Source organism: Dromaius novaehollandiae, chromosome 17, assembly GCF_036370855.1.
Source record: "Dromaius novaehollandiae isolate bDroNov1 chromosome 17, bDroNov1.hap1, whole genome shotgun sequence".
NCBI lineage: Eukaryota > Metazoa > Chordata > Aves > Casuariiformes > Dromaiidae > Dromaius > Dromaius novaehollandiae.
In genome coordinates this window covers 10,018,694-10,035,003 of record NC_088114.1, presented here as the reverse complement: position 1 = coordinate 10,035,003, position 16,310 = coordinate 10,018,694, and the positions used below count along the sequence as shown (strand labels likewise).

Sequence of the window (16,310 nt, the reverse complement as noted above, 5' to 3'; positions counted from 1 at the left end):
ACTTCTTTTGAACTGGCTCCTCCAGAACTGTGGCATTTCCAGATTTTGAAAGTGACTGTTTGAAGGACTTGGTGGAAGAGTAAGTGCACGAAGGAGCTAAAAGGAAGAAGCAAGAGGGGAATGCTGAAACACTGTTAAGAATACATTGGACTCATCCCATCCACAGGGAATTCACTGATTAACACTTCAATAGGGCCGAATGTAACTGAAGTAAAATTTAAAGAGCATCCCACAGAAAAACAAAACAGGAAAAAAAGATCAAAGAGCGGGGAGGAACACAATTTAATTCCTAATTAAGGACAGGACCAAAGTCCTCACCTAAAACTTGGAGGTGTTCTGGATATATGTAGAATGAACAAGGCCAGGAATCAAAGTCCAAAGTGTCAAGGGAATTCTCCTTATTTTTCCTGCGTTCGAAATTTGTCTATGAAGTAAGCTCAATGAGAACACAAAGAGGCAAAAATCAAAAGGTCTTTCATGATTTAATTCGATCTAAGTCTGGTGTAAATTAAATAGTTTAAAAAAAAATCTTTTGATAAATCTGAGAGACATTTCTTATGTTTCCAAAGCAGCTTGTGCTCTTTAAATTGCTTCCTCTTCTGTGGCTAATAATCTCTGCTTTCTACATTAGTGGAATCATCTAAGCAAGCCGAATTGAACAGCTCTATCAGCATATGAACACGCTGCTGCCCAAACCACTGTGCCTGAACCACTGTGCCCAACAACATCTTCCCAATTATACAGCAGTCTCCTGCCACCAGAACATTAGCTCACTCCATTTCTCTAAGGAAAATGCCTGGGTTTCCTGATGTTTTCAGCTGTGTTTGTACAACTTGCCTTCGTGTGAAGTTGAAAATTAATGCGCTTCCTTTCCATCCTTTGAGAGAAACACAAAAAGGAAGATTATCAAGATTAAATAAAAATGCCAAAGCTCAGTCCTTTGTCTCTGTTGAACAGAAGCGTTTCACTGAATAGCCAAGATTCCTGTGCATCACTAATTGTGTTAGACACTCTCAGGCATCACGTAAGACCCTTCAATCTCCTGCATAAAGCTAAAAGCTGCTAAGTAACCTGTTGCACTGACACAGCATTGAATAGAATATTGTTCAGCTACATTATGGCTCATTCGTACATTAGTAAGAAATCAAAATAAAACAAGTTTTCAACACTGACTCTGTTTTGTTAGGAATACACAGTGGAATAATATCTTTGGGCCTTATCTCACAGGTAGCTTGCAAAGAAGGGAAAGTGGTTATGTATTTTCTTGATTTTTTTTTTTTTTAAGCTGAAAGCCTAAAAGATGTCTTTTTTTTTTTTTTTTTTTTTTTTTTTTTTTTTAACTGTTTTCTTTCCCCTGGTACTTTAGAAATATTAGGTAGTTATTTCCTTATTTTACTAGAGTTATGTAATACCCTAATAGGCAAAGACTGAGAGGTATCTATAGTCCTTTTGTTTCATATTTGTTTGAGTTATGTTAACACCTACCTAATTCCAACTCCTAATACAGCCTTGGGAAAAAGAGGTCTCCTTGTGAAAGATTTAAGAGGAAGGATCTTGCCTTTCAGTTTTCTGCCAAGACAAGGAAGAACAAGCCTGATTCCCATGTTTCTTCAAGGTAAGGGGAACAAGGATGGAAAAATATGAAGTGTTCCTGGTGTTCATACACTCTGAAAGGAAATGAGGGGCTCAGAAAGGGTATCTTTACAGTTCATCTTCCATGGTGTGTAAAGGGTTTGCTTAAATTATTGTATTAATACATTGGACATACCCTTCCACAAACTGCAGAGATTTTTACCTGGAATAATCCCACCTCCCTCCCCACCCCAAGATGCTGGTTCTGACAGGCTGCAACTCCCAATACCTCTATCTAGCGAACAATGCAGAGCACCTTGTTCAAACAAGACTGGTCTCCATTTCACACTACCCCCAGGGAATATCCACTTTTCCCTTCATACTATATCTCTCTGACTGATGCAATCAGATTTTGGAAACCTGCCTTATTAGTTTATATTCCAGCTTCTTAAGGATGATGCTAATTTTCCATTGTAGGACCAGCAGATTTTAGATGTGCTAGATCTTGTCTATAAGAAACAAAACACCCCGGCATGCACAGTACTTGGATGTCACGCTGAGAAATGGACTTTAGTGAACAGCACTCCTTCCAAAGAAAGTCTGGGGGCTGAGGTGGGGAAGACACTCTCCTAACCCCAGAAGTGCTCAAAACAAGAGATTTTAAAGTCACATGCTAAACAGAGAAACACATCTACATTTTCTTATCCAAGTGAGATATTTTTTTCTTTAATTTCTACACCAGTTCACCATTTTAATTTTGCTCTCCCTAGATTGGTGGTTTACTACTGTACCGTCATGCTGAGATGGCCTAAGAGTTCCATTATATCCATTAAAGATTAGATCATTTTCTTTTGTTTCCCACAGCAAGTAGGATCCCATTCACGTCCCAAACAGAACGTCAGTAGCTTGAATGGTGTTTTCTTAAGGTGCATATAAGATTAAAGACTGAAATCAGATGCAGTGTTGCCAAAGCCTTTGTAATATGCATGTTTCTCATAGCAAGATGATTGACAAGGATTGCAATAAGGTGCTGAAGGGGATATTTCACCTGGCCCATCAAAATTCAATGTAGAGGATTAGAACTAAGAAGAGCTGACAATATTGACTTTGAGTGCCACAACGGAAATATAATTAGCTCTTTGACATACAGTGGACAGAAATACTCCATTTCTAAAAAATCAACTAGAGTAATTACACCAAATCTGTTGCGTGCCGCCCTAGGAAAAGAAAAAAAAAAAAAAGAAGTCTGTTCTTCTGTTTCCTTCTTTGCCAGTAAAATTCAAGTTTGGCACTAGAATAAATGCATACAAAACCAGCCTCTCTGCTGGAAGAACATCAGGAAAACTTTTGCATAGAACTAAAAAACCTCTCTTAAAAGAGAACACACAAACCTGAAAGAATGAAAAAGTCAGTGAATTTTATACAAGTTTACTTATTGCAAAACGAACTGTCTGCACTATGCTTATTAAAGGCATATTTCATTGACTAATCAGAGATGTCTATTGTACCTTGTATGTTTTGAATAATAATTGCAGTCTGTTCCCCAACTGTAATTCCAAAAGATATTTTGGCATATGCTTATATTGATTCCCCTTTAACAAAGCACTTGAGTCACATGCTTGCATCCCACTGAAATTAATGGCTAACGTTAACTTTGAATACACCGATTTCACTGGGATTTAGACACATGGCAAATTATATGGGCACAAAATTACCTACTTTTTTGGATAGGCACAAGTCTCTGAAGAAAAGATTTCAAGCACAAAAGTCTGCATAATGTATAACTAGTTTGATTAGAAATGCACTTTTTTGCTAACACAGCTATTCTGGTAAAAACAAACACCACACTGCAAAGTATTTGCTGGAGTGAAATACCTTTTCTAGCTCCTGATCTGGAATAACCTACAATGTAGAAATATTTTCCAATAGATATAACTACATAACAGTGAATGCATACATGGCAAAAGGCAAAACTTAATTGTAGACAATATCTTAGCATTGACAACAAGCTATCATTAGGCATAATCCAAATAATGTAGTACATTCAATTCGCAACTTACAAGGATTAGCATCTATTTGCTTCTCTGTTAATAATTTCCCTTTTGTACTATTCCTGTTTGCTGCAGGATTAACTGGTATATGAAAATACGGAGAAAAAGAATAATCGTAATGATGCTTACCTTGCTGCCTTTTTAGCCCCTGCTCCTAGTTATCCTAATTAGTTAGAAATCGCAGTGAAACATTCCAGGAAATTAAACTGCAGAAGTAAAAATGCCTTTAAATGCATTCTAGTCAATATTCCTTCTCCGAATCACATCAAGGGCAAATCCTGAAGTAGTGTTAAACCTAGTTGAGAAGCTCAGTCAGTATCATCTGACTTAATGGGAACTTCTCATCAAAAGAATTGAGCTTAAGAAATAAAAGGAAATTGAGATTAATTTGAACAATACAGTTCTCTTCTCTTCTGACTGAGAAGTTTCTTAGTTTTTAAACAATGTTTTTCTAGCCATTTCCTAATTCATTTTCCAACTTTTTCACCTAGCAGTACCCACTGCTTTGCTGTTTCGTTGCCTTCACTTGGCTTTGCTATAATGCATTTTTTCCACTGTATTTTGTAGTTGAAAATCCAATGTGAAGAGCTAAACATAACAGTTTAAGCCCCGTGTAATACACTGCCTGCACTGTATTTCAAGGGAGTTCCCTCTTGATGAGTCTTCAAGAAGCATGTCAACACACATGGACTGTGAACATACCTGTTAGACCTCATTAGCTGGAAAAAACAGGATAGTATTTGAAACCACAGTTACTGGGTCTAGGGGTTTTCTTAATTTAAAATAGTTGAGAAGGTCATCCAGCCTGGAATAATCTCTATGGTTATTCAGTTTAGGCATCAGAGAGACAGACAGACATTAACATTTTTGTTTTAAGGGGTCTCAGTCTGCTACTACTTCTAGTTTCCTTAACACATACCACAACCAAGAGAAACAGCATTAGGATCCACAAGGAAATCTTTTGTAAGCAGAAACTCTATTTGCAAAATTAAAAAAATACATTCAAACACTTACTAGAAAAAATTATTCTTTATTAATTCATATCACAACACAATAAATATTGGGATCATATATATGAGGGACCCAGCAATCCTCAGACTTGTCTGCACCATAGTATGGTTTGACAAACAAGCCCTCATCAGCTGGCATCCTGAGCAGCCTGACTAAAATTATTTTTATCTTTCACATATCAGTAATTTTGCTGTGTACATCAGCCATTTCAGCTGACATTAGTCAGGCTTAAAAAAAATTGTTAAGGACCATCCCTGGAGAGTTATGGAAGGAATCCATCAGGAAAAAAAGCACAGTCATAGTAGTTTTCATTATTCTGTCTTGCTCCCAGTTCTGACATTACGGTTACGTAGGTGTGGTTGGACATTTAGTTTTACTTCAGTAGGCAACAACATTTTGCACTCAATAAGAAACAGAACTAGGCTGCAAGTCAAGATAACAGCAATTTTCATTAAGTCTGCACAGCAATTCTAAAACCAAAAACTGCTCCACGATGTTACTTCAGAGAATGCTGATGTGCATTAATTTCACACCCTAAATACATTGAGGACCCTTTCCCTTGAGATCTATTTGTTGTCCTAAATGATTATTTTCAGCTTTATAATGAAATAAACTCATTTTTCCATTGATGTGCCTGAAGCAGAAGAGAATTCAGTCTGTTGGATGCATTGCCAACAGGACAATGCAGCCACTTTCACATGGCTGAACCCCAGTGTTTTAATTCATGGCTGCAAAAGAAATTGTGATAGGGAATCCCTAGGGAAAAAAAATCTTGTATACCTATACACATTCCATTTTAGCCAGAGGTGGGCTGATTCTCACATCAAGATCTCTGTAGACTGAGATGCTCAGTATCTCAATGTTTGAAATACAAAGTAAAATATTTTCAAAAAAATAATTTACTATGAACTTTGGTTTTTTTACAACTGGGAAAATCTGGTAGGTTTTTGAGTGTATCATATCCCCAGGCCTTTACTAAAGGAGACAGGAACTTTCTGAGTGCACAGGTAGGCACACATTCACATGCAGATGTAAAATTTTCATACCATTTCTTCTAAAAGCAGTAGCAAATTCTGGGCAGCATTCCAGCTATACTTTTACTCAAAATATTTCTTTTCATCCTCAAGCTTATGGATGATTTCAGAGCTGAAAAAAATGCATCAGCAGATCTGATAGGGAATGACACTTGCACCTAAACTGTAACACTCCTTCCTTCTTTTACTAGAAGTATCAGGAAGCTTTGGAGAGAAAGCATTTAAGTGTTTTTTTGTTTGTTTTTAAGTCAGAACAAATCCTTGAAAACAGAATACTTTCATACAAATGAGAATGTGATAAACACTGTTACATCCTTTTTTTTTTTTTAATGTTTGATCAGTTTTTCTTGAATAGTTGCTCATGACAGGTACAATTCTGGTGGTAAGAAATATTTCACCCCTGAAAGAGACCAATCACTTGCCTGTATTGCAATCTGCAGTGAAACAGCAGTCAAAGAAAAATATGGCAAAGGTATACACGATCGTGAGACTATTCTCCCAGACTGCAATAAGCAGAAGTAGGACAGCTAAGAAAATATCAAATTCCACTTGCAGAAACATTGATATAAATTAACAGCAAAAAAAAAAAAAAAAAAGTTTTACCTAAAGATCACCTCTCCCTTTCCTGCATGCATTATACTAGTGTAAAGGGTGCAAAGTCTTGGTGACTATGCTTATCAAAATATTGCCAACTGCAATTTGGACTGAAATTCAAAGCAGTTTGTTTTGTGTTTTGCCTTTGTCAGGCTACCTATTTAACAGGGTTCTGCAAAAGAAGCTTCACTGTAAGATTTCTAGTTTGTTTTTTATTGTCACAAATTAACCAGCACCTCCCCCTTCTGGCTAGCAGAAAAATGACCAGGAACTTGCAATAGAAAAATGCTTTCTTACTCTGGCCAATATTCTGAAAAAAGTTTGCAGATAATTATTTTCAAAGTGCATTCTGAGCAGGACCATTTCTTCTCTAAATCACTGTTTAATACAGTTCCCTTCAGTAATATGTATTTATTAAAGCCCAAATCTCAATCTGTTCAAAAGTGGCATCCAGTTTATCAGTGACTAAATATCAAAAACAAACCAACAAAGTTATCACTGTGTCAGCCAGATTTCCACATTCTATCAAACAGAAAAAGCTGCATGAGCTAGAATATTTGTGGCTTTGAGTCTACTTGTCAACACTGCATAATATGCACTGTTCAAGCAGTAATTTGTGAGACGTGAATTTATTTTGAACTGAAATGAATTAGCAATTTCAAGAGTGGAAAGAGAAGTCACCATAACATGAAACTCTTTCTTTAGCATCTCTGAATTGACTAAAAAACCTATCAGCCTTCACACCGTAATGTTATGACCACACTGCCAGGGAATTCATCCAGTAGCAGCACAGCTTCAGTGATAACTGATTTTCTATCAAATTCCTGAACACAGCACATTTTAAAGAAAAAATGAAGATGGCTGCTTACCTATTGTTACACACTCTGGGAACTCATTTCTACTGGTGAGTACAGAGTCTCAGTGTCCAAGATTAGGATCAGTAATGAACTATCCAAGTACTTCAGAGAAGGTATCATCAGTGCACTTCTAAGGGAGGCCCTGTCTGGTTCCTGGCATCTGTATGAACATAGTGCAAGACACATCTATTGGCAGTCAGCCATGCCAATAGAGAAACTCACATGACAACTGTCTAAATTGTAGAAGGCCTCAGATGGCAATGGCTTCAGATACATTTTTATGTATAAAACAGTGATTATTCCTTAGCTCTGAGCAAGAGAAGAGTTATAGATGCTTTGAGAGGGAGAGAGAGAGATGTGTTACAGTAGAACCACACCGGTTTTAGAACTATCAGGATGGGAGGACAATTTCTTCATCTGGCTGTGAGAAAAAGGTGTCTACAGAGGGAATCAGAAAGATTCCTGGAAGTCCAACCATTAAAACGATTTCAATTCAAAATGCCCCTTTTCTTTTCTATTTTGTGCTCTTTTTCCTTCTTTCCAGGGATGATATTTAACCTCAGCAGCCTGTGACTGTTGCATCCAAGCCAGAACGTTTTGTAATATGTAACTTGGTAATTTCTTCAGCACAGGTAGGGTGAATGCCAATTGTCTTCATTAGTTGAGGATAGGTAGCACCACATCTACAAAAAAGAAGAATAAAAAAAAGAAAAACTCACACATTATTTACCTAAAATTGCTAGAGTGTCCTAAAGCATCAAACTAATCTTGCTCTTGTCTATTTTATCAGGTAGAAGCATTGTACTTAAAGTTATTCTTCAAACAATGCTGTCTATTATTTCTCAGATACTTACACAACAAGTATTTAAACGCGACTTCACAACACTTAGGTAGAGAAGAATTGTTGTAAGAGTTGACACAGACAATTAAGCAGTTACCCAAGGTCGCAAATCAGCCTATGGCAAAAACACATGATGAAACTGCAGCCTCCAGCTTTTCTTGTACTTGCATATGTGTTGCACACACATGTGCAAACACACACACAGAAAGAAAATCTTAATTAGGACTGCAGGCGAAAATCTGAAGAAAGAAATATCAGAAATATCACTTTTTCATGATTCTAGAGAAAGCCAGGTGTTTAAAGTTATCAAGTGTTAAGATGAAAAATTCATCCCCTACTTAAAAAAAGAATTTGAGCTAAAATTCCACTTGCGTAATTCCTTTACTGGTCTGATAACATTCTTAGACTTGATTACTTTTCTTTGGGCTGCTATTCCTGGCCGGTCACTCTGTAAGAATAGCTGAAATTACCTAATTTTAGGAATCCTTTCAAGCCCTCATTGGAATAATGTTCCCTCCCTCCACAAAACACAGGGAAGAGAGTCACAAGCTTCCTGGTGTCCCACCTACATTCAGGATAACACCACAAGGGAAAATCATTGCTGAGCACAGATGTTACTGGAGTGTGAAGTGGGGAGGAAGGGAGGGAAAATCATCCTTTGGAGGGATTGAAGTAGGACCTAATATTTGACAAAAGGAGAAGAGAAGCTCTTACTTACAATTGGTGTTCCACAAAACTCCAGATTTGTGAAATACAATAGAATACAATACAAGGCTCTGACCTGCTGAGAACCTCTTACTGTGGCTGAAGTTTTAATTTCCCTCAGGCAAGGCAGAAAAGCATTCCAGCTTCATGTGCTTCCTTTTCACTGGTTATTTTGGATAAAACTTCAAAACAATGACATCCTAAGAAATGTAGTTCTAGAATCTATACCACTGGCAATTAATGGACTACAAACACATGTTGAAAATGTGTACTCAGGGTATACTGCAATCAGCGATTTCTAAGATATTCCTCACGTGATACTTGTGGTCCTGCCTTCTTAATCCTTTCTGCTTTTCATTTGTGCTAGTCACTCACAACTATAAGACTAAAATTGCAATAAAATCGTGATGATATTCAGGAGAATGAGCTGACATCACAATCTAGGGGGGAAAGTTTCTTGCATCTCATTTATTATTTTCTTCAAAGATGAGTTAAAAACTATAATTTAGTAAGTGTATATATATATGAATCAACATTTCTGAAGATGTGAATCAGATATAAGAAGGGCAATATAAAACAAGTAAGAAGTAATTGTAGCACACATGAGAGACAGCAGAAATGCTCCACCTAACAAGAAAGGACCCAGAATCACTCCTTGTTCCTTCAAAGGGAGCACAAGAAATATACAGATCAGGAAAAACACACTTTTATATTAATCTTTGAACAAACTCTTGAACAAGATCAGATCACAAAGGTTCATCTACTTTGGATAAGTACATTATTACACTTATCAGAAAGCTCCAGACTAAAGAACTTGCTCTCTTCCACCATCCTACAGAGATTTCTTCCTTACCGTATTATATAGTGGTTAGCTTATACCCCAGAAACAATGATTCATGCAAGTTCTTACTGAGCTTTTAAGGAGCTATGGCTATGCAATTTAAACATGAGATTAGGAAAAGAATTCTTGGCAGGTGTAAGAAAGCTTCTTATGGAAAGCACAAACATCCTTTTAAAGAAGGGACTTGAATGACTATATGGTGATTACCTATGCTGTGCAATAGAATGCAAAGGCAGCCTCTCTCTCTGAGAAAACTAATATTAGTAAATGCATGTACAAGTTTACTTTTTGCTTTAACAATATCAAGCCAGCATTATATTTTTCCTCAGTTGTTCCTTAACTATATCCAGTATTTCTATAACTAAATCCAGTATATCTTAATGAAGAACTGCAGCATTTTTAGTGAAAATATGTGCAATACTACATAAAAGTAACAAAAAGCATGCATTCTTTATAGCGTTGCCAAAACTAGGCAGCTATCTTTTATAATCTTGCAATAACTTAAAAAGCAGGCTTTAGAAGCTAGAGACATTCTTTTGTACTTACTTGATTCCAAGAGCAAATCCCTGAATAACTTCGCCTGCATTTGGTCCAATGAAATGAAGGCCAAGGATTCGCTGCTCTCTCTCTCGTAAGCACACCATCTGAAAACAATACATTACCTAGAGATCTTTCCCTAGAGCATCTAAAGATAAGGCACGAAGATGAATCAAATGAAACTGAAGTACCCTAAGATCCCAGTTCATCAGTCCATCCCCAGGATGCAAAGAACTTAAGCACTTGCCCAAATTTTACCAACTTCAGTAGGTCTTAAGCTTATCCTTAAGCACTTTCCTGGATCAAAGCTTTATTAGCATATTTCTTTCAGACTTCAGGGAGCCACTGACAACCAATAATTTGAGGTATATTTAATACTTCATTGTTTGTCATTTGTATGAAATCCTTAAAATATCCTCTGTAGTCCAATAATCAGACTAATGTCATTTTGACACTGAAGGGTCACCTTAGCATTTCTCTGAGTCTGTACAGGAATTCTTTGCAGCTAATCAATTATATTTCCAAAGATGGCCGCTACCAATTATAGGACTTTCTGTGCCTTTGTAATTCAGTCCATGAACACTCATAGTAGCATGTTTGGTGACCATCACCAATCCATTTACCACATCAGCCATGTGACCTAAAAAGGAGTCAAGCCTTGGAAGCAGTCAAAGATGAAGAATAATAATTAAGTATCTGTGAAGGTCTGAATCACTGCACACTTGCTTGTATTAGGGAACATTATGAAAGTTTTTTCTTTCCTTTAAGGACAGCATCTTTATCACTATAAAAAGAATGTCAGAGTCCCCGTGTGTCCCTCCCATCAAGCATTAAATAATCACTAATCTGACAGGTTCTGCCGCTCAGTAAAGGCTGTGGATTCATTCAAGAATTCCCAGAACAGCACTCCTGACATGGTATTCTCAATATTGAAAGAACAGAACAGGAAAGAAAAACAAAAGAAAAAAATGCTCTTAGAGTTTGAAACTCTAAGTTTAATGCTTGTTCATGCATCTTGGGAGTTTAATAAGTATAATATTCGATGTCATTCAACAACTACTGTGCCATTACTACTCTGCTGTCAAGTATTCAATTGCACTGATGAATTTTAAAGGGAATAACTGAAAAGAATTATCTTAGTTGCAATGCTTCTTGGGATAGTTAAGGTAGATATCTAGCTACTTACAAAAGTCAGATGTGACAAAACAGAAAAACTGGTTACAACTATTGACAATGGATACTCCTTACATATCACAATAATAATTAGCATAATAATCTGCAATGGACCTACAGAGGTCATAACATTTATTCCACTAAAAGAAGTTAGTTCCCTAATAGTGTGGAGAAAAAAAAAGAAAAAGAAAAATATGATATATTCTACTGATACTACAGTCCACTTATCTAAGATTCTCTGCAGTAGGCAAGTGCATTGAAAACCTTTTCACAACTGAAGCAACTGGATTAATCTAGGAGAAGATATGTTTCAACTCTGACATTCTGGTCAGGGAGGTTTGAACATTCATGAACAAGACATGGAACAATTTAGTTTTGTAAGCTTTATGCTTTTTCTTTTTCTTTTTTTTTTTTTTTTGAGGGCAGTGTACTTTCCCAAGAGATGGCCATTCATATATTACATATAACTAGTTAAGAACTCTGCTGGGGGAAGTAGAGATTGGTTTCTATGTAATTTGGAGTATTTCTTAGGAACTTAAGAGCAGTTCATAGATGGGTACTTATCACAAGAATGTCAGCTCTGAAAAATGCTAATATGTATAAAGTACTTTCAAGCTGCAGTGGACTATGTGATGAATATTAAACATGTGAAGCTTCACTAGAGAAACAGGCCGTCAACAAGAAAAGATTTCATCCATTCTGTGAAAGTTTTTTTGCCAAACAGTCCTCCTTAAAGTGGACTGTACAATATCTCTTTCCTTAAGAGAAAGCAAATCAGAAGATCTCAACACTCACTTTCATATAGCATTGAGTTGCATCTCTTTCAGCCACTGTAAACTCTAAAGGTTTATAATATGCATGGTATACCTGGTAGGGAAAATAACATTTTGTGTTAGAGCATACCATTATGTTGAAAACAGCTATTTTATATTATAATGTTTACTATTACTGCATATTGATGATGTTACAGAAAAACAAGAACAGATTTATTTATACCTTGTTCATTATTTTAAAGCAAGATATGGAAAGCACAATTAAGAGTTTAACACAAAACTTTCTTAGAAAACCATGAGATTAAAAACAAAACTAAAAAACACTACAAATACATCAGGCTACTCAAATCAGTGTCCCAAATTCAAAATAATGTTAGATATGTTCCTTCAGATGTCTCACGACCAAAAGTTTAAGTAATACCTCATTTATGGAAAATAATGAAATCGAGAAGCTTTCCAAATATATAACCATGTATACTGCAACGACAACTTACACTGCAGTTTTGCAGACTGTATAGTAAATGCTGATTTCTTTATTAATGATTTTGCCTGGAGCTCCAGGATAAAGTCATCAACTGAACTTTCTCTCACATACACACATCACATCAGCATCTTACATGCCCCATGCATCAATTGCCTGTTTTTATCAAGTAAGAACAATTGTTCTTACCTGATAGTTCTATCATTCTAAATGGCATCAGTATCCAGAAATCCAGAAAACAAGTCCAGGGCAAATTTTAAAGAGTACACTATATTTCAGAATAATAGAAATCAGAAATGATAACTGACTGAACATGAAGTAGAGGACCTGTAACTACAGTACTGCACTTCATATTTCCACAGCTTACTGAGTCATATAGTGGCAATGTTCATGATGAGGAAATGAAAGTAACGCAACCTCTCCTTTCAAAGGCGACTTGTTTGAATTTTGGCTTATTATAAGAGTGACTGTGAATTTCCTCACCACAAGTACCATAATCTCATCGTTTATCTCAAGGGACTAGGTAGGAATATATGCCATATCAGTTCTTCCTGAATATGCAATGCCTACACACATCAAATCAAGGTATTTTAGCCACAAAAAAGGCACTTAGCAGCTTGTGTGAATACTTCTGGGGACATCCAAAGTTTAGACTAATGGACCTGGCCAGCGCTTCTGACAACTAAAGGGAACATAACTGTCATTTAATGATAATGTACAATGTCACTCGTTAAAACAGCAACTAATTTAAAATTTCACTGCAGTCAGATTCTATTATTTTAAGACCAGTAGGTTACAATTCCCATTGTGACATCTTGCAACATCTTTAAAGTCCTGAGCTTTTCTGAAGACACCTACTCCCTAACTGCAAACACAATATTTTGGGGACCAAAAATTTTTGCTTGATAACACAGGGAAACTTCTAGCTTTTTATAACATAACTCTGACATCAACTATAAAATTAAACATACCTCAATATTATCTGATCCATAACATTGCACAGCCTCTTCTTCTGACAGTCCAACACAACCATATTCCAAGGGAGTGAAAACTGTAGTAGGTACCTGCTTGTGAGGAAACAACAGAAAATACTACTGTTGAACCATATGAAGCTGCTGCATGGCAGATACAGGGGAGACTTTCACATGAGTGAGAAGTATAGCTCTGTCACATACATCTACTTTGGCTACTGTCAAAGTTGTATTCCAGATGACAAAATACAATTCTAAAAAAAAAAAATTAATTTAAAAAAAGGTTTTATTATTGAAAGAAGAAATAACTCACACTGTCATAGTCCATCAATTCTGAAGACTGGCCAAAAAGACGCCGAGCCAGCAGTTTTCCCGCAGCTATTGCTGTGGGTGTCAATTCAGGGCGGCCCTGAGAAAAGAGCACAAAGCTTTGTTTTAACTAAGAGAGAAGTAACATAAGAGGATTTCTCCTGGGACAATGGGCAGAGGAAGGCCAGATCTTCGGAATTCCAGCTTAGTAGCCGGGGCTCCAAATGGAGGAAGGAGTAATCATTTCTATCCAAACATGCTTTTAAGTGCCTGAGCTTGAGAGCTGTCTTGATGTGGGAACAAACACCATGAATGAATGCATGTCAAAATCTTACGTCTTATCATATTACCCCCCAAAGAGCAGAAGATATTCACATACTAAGCATCCACTTCCCCTTTTCTCTCCGTAGTAAGTCATTGATAAGGGTTTTTTTGGTCTTCCTTTTAAAACAAAAAAACCCAAAACCCTAGAATAAAGCAAAAATGTTTTAAAACATCAGACCTTTTTAAAAAAGTTAAGTCTACCACATTGTTACAAAACATGGATTTAACCCGTGCAAAAAGCTTTGCTATTTGCAAGCACTATTTCTGACTTCCTATGTTGATCCTGCATCACAGAAGCAGAACACTATTTGGCAGCACCACAACTTATAGATTGTGTTGGTCCCGATCTCAGACTCTGCTATTAGAGAGAGTCAGGAAAAGGATTGCTATTGGCAAATGCTAACTCCCTGCAAGTAAGAAATGGAATGACAGTAGGAGAGGAGCAGGACATGCTCCAGTTCGAGCTTGAGTCCTGGTTATTTTTATATCCAAACAAGACTACGTGGTGTGCCATAACCCTAATTTTGAGTGCTGGCACAATACCACTAGGGCATCAGAACTCCAGTGCTAGTTTCAAACAAGCTGGAATTTTTTGCAAATGAAGTAAAGCATTTTTAAAGGAATTTTTGAAGTCTGAAGAAGAATAGTCCATGTAAGTTAATAAGCTCTAATAGGCTTCATAAATTTAGTCAAAAGCATTTCAAGAGTTATCCAAGAACAGATCATCAAGATGCCTGTCTGAGAGGAGAAAGAGGTCAGAAATCTAGAAGGAAGGATGTGGAGACATAAAAAGCCATAACTGGAAAACAGTACCTTCATGGGACAGTGTGGAATGCTTTATAAAAATTGTGAAATTTTGATTCATACAGGTCCTATCTAGATCCAACATTTGTCAGATTCCTGCAAAGCCTCATTTGGAAGTGGTTGTCCAATAATTCCTCAAAAAGAGCCTTTAGCAGAAATTAAAACAAAGGTTTCCCACCACACACATTCCAGCTTTTCAAACATTTATTATCCTAATGTTTTTGAGCATTTAATTTATCACAATCCATTTCTCTTTCCCAGATTATCTTTTCTGTATGTTGTTAGGTAGTTTTTGTACAAGATATTAGCTGCCATTTACTTTAGTACACATACCATATCAGCCAACTGCATATTGATATGTATTTATGCTTTTGTCTGTACTAATAACCACTTAAGTTCAGAATTCTGTTCCAAAAAGAAAAAATGAAATGACATGAAAAGCTCTTGTCTAATGTGGTAATGGCCACTCCTTATTCTAATTGTTAATGAAGACTAATCTGTTTTTCCGCACAGCCCATGATAGACCATGAAACTGCAAGCCTAAGATCCATCAAATCATAGGTTTTCAAATCCAGCATTTTGACTTTCAAGTCTGTAAATGTCATTTACCAGATGAAATTTGCCATTTGTTTTTTCTTACAAACATTTGCCTGAAACATGGCTGCCAATCATTTCTGTAGCAGGAAATACAGATGTTGTTTTGGCATTCCAGAAATGAATAGAAGATTGGAACGAGAGATAAAATTGTGAAAGCACTGCCATGCATTCCATAAAACCCAGCTAATTACTAAAACATCCATGCAGATAAAGCCCAATTTCTCATAAACAATGGCTTAAAGACCTTCCCTGGTAAATATTTGAAATGAACATTCACTCTGCAGTCATGTGTAGAATTACCCTGCTGAGTATTATGGATACAAATTGTTCATAAGAATCCTCCAACGTATTATACATTTAAACTAGATGGCTCCTAAGAGAGTGTAAAAAGCTTTGAAGTCCTGTGTATTTGCTCTAACATGACTCTTTTTTGGTCTTATTTCTATTCAAAGCAACATATTGTACATTCCACCTTCTCTAAACATCTTTGTTATAACACCCTTTGAAATATGACAGACGTACAGTGTTGTGTACCTATGATAAACCTCCTTCTAGGAGAATATCTTTATAATGTGTGCCATGCTTTTCAACATGACTGCAGGAAGGATTTTAACACACAGATCAGTGCTGCAAAGATTCAAATTAAAATTCCAGCCTGGTCATCCTCATCCTGATTACAGAGGATGAAAAAACCTAAATGCAGTTTCACCTGTCAGTTGAAAACTCTATTTTGCCAAAGCTTGAAAACCTTCTGAGGGTAGACAAGCCAACCACCCACGAGAGGTTTTTCCCTTCCTCCAAATGAACAGCTTGAATAACTTCAGGATTTCACTGT

The 16,310-nt window shown here is 36.5% G+C and overlaps 1 protein-coding gene across 3 annotated transcripts in view; it reads right to left on the bottom strand.

The window, feature by feature from the left end:
• Positions 1 to 4,637: 4,637 nt before the first annotated feature.
• TXNRD2 (thioredoxin reductase 2) overlaps positions 4,638 to 16,310 on the bottom strand; it is a 38,713-nt gene continuing 27,040 nt past the window's right edge. For all 3 annotated transcript variants that reach the window (XM_026106874.2, XM_064522122.1, XM_064522121.1), the window contains exons 13-17: positions 13,755 to 13,850; positions 13,442 to 13,534; positions 12,012 to 12,083; positions 10,053 to 10,150; positions 4,638 to 7,802 (exon numbers count right to left, since the gene is read on the bottom strand). In XM_026106874.2, coding sequence (XP_025962659.2) covers positions 7,679 to 7,802; positions 10,053 to 10,150; positions 12,012 to 12,083; positions 13,442 to 13,534; positions 13,755 to 13,850 — 483 coding nt within the window. In that variant the 3' untranslated portion in view covers positions 4,638 to 7,678. The remainder of the gene's footprint in view (positions 7,803 to 10,052; positions 10,151 to 12,011; positions 12,084 to 13,441; positions 13,535 to 13,754; positions 13,851 to 16,310) is intronic.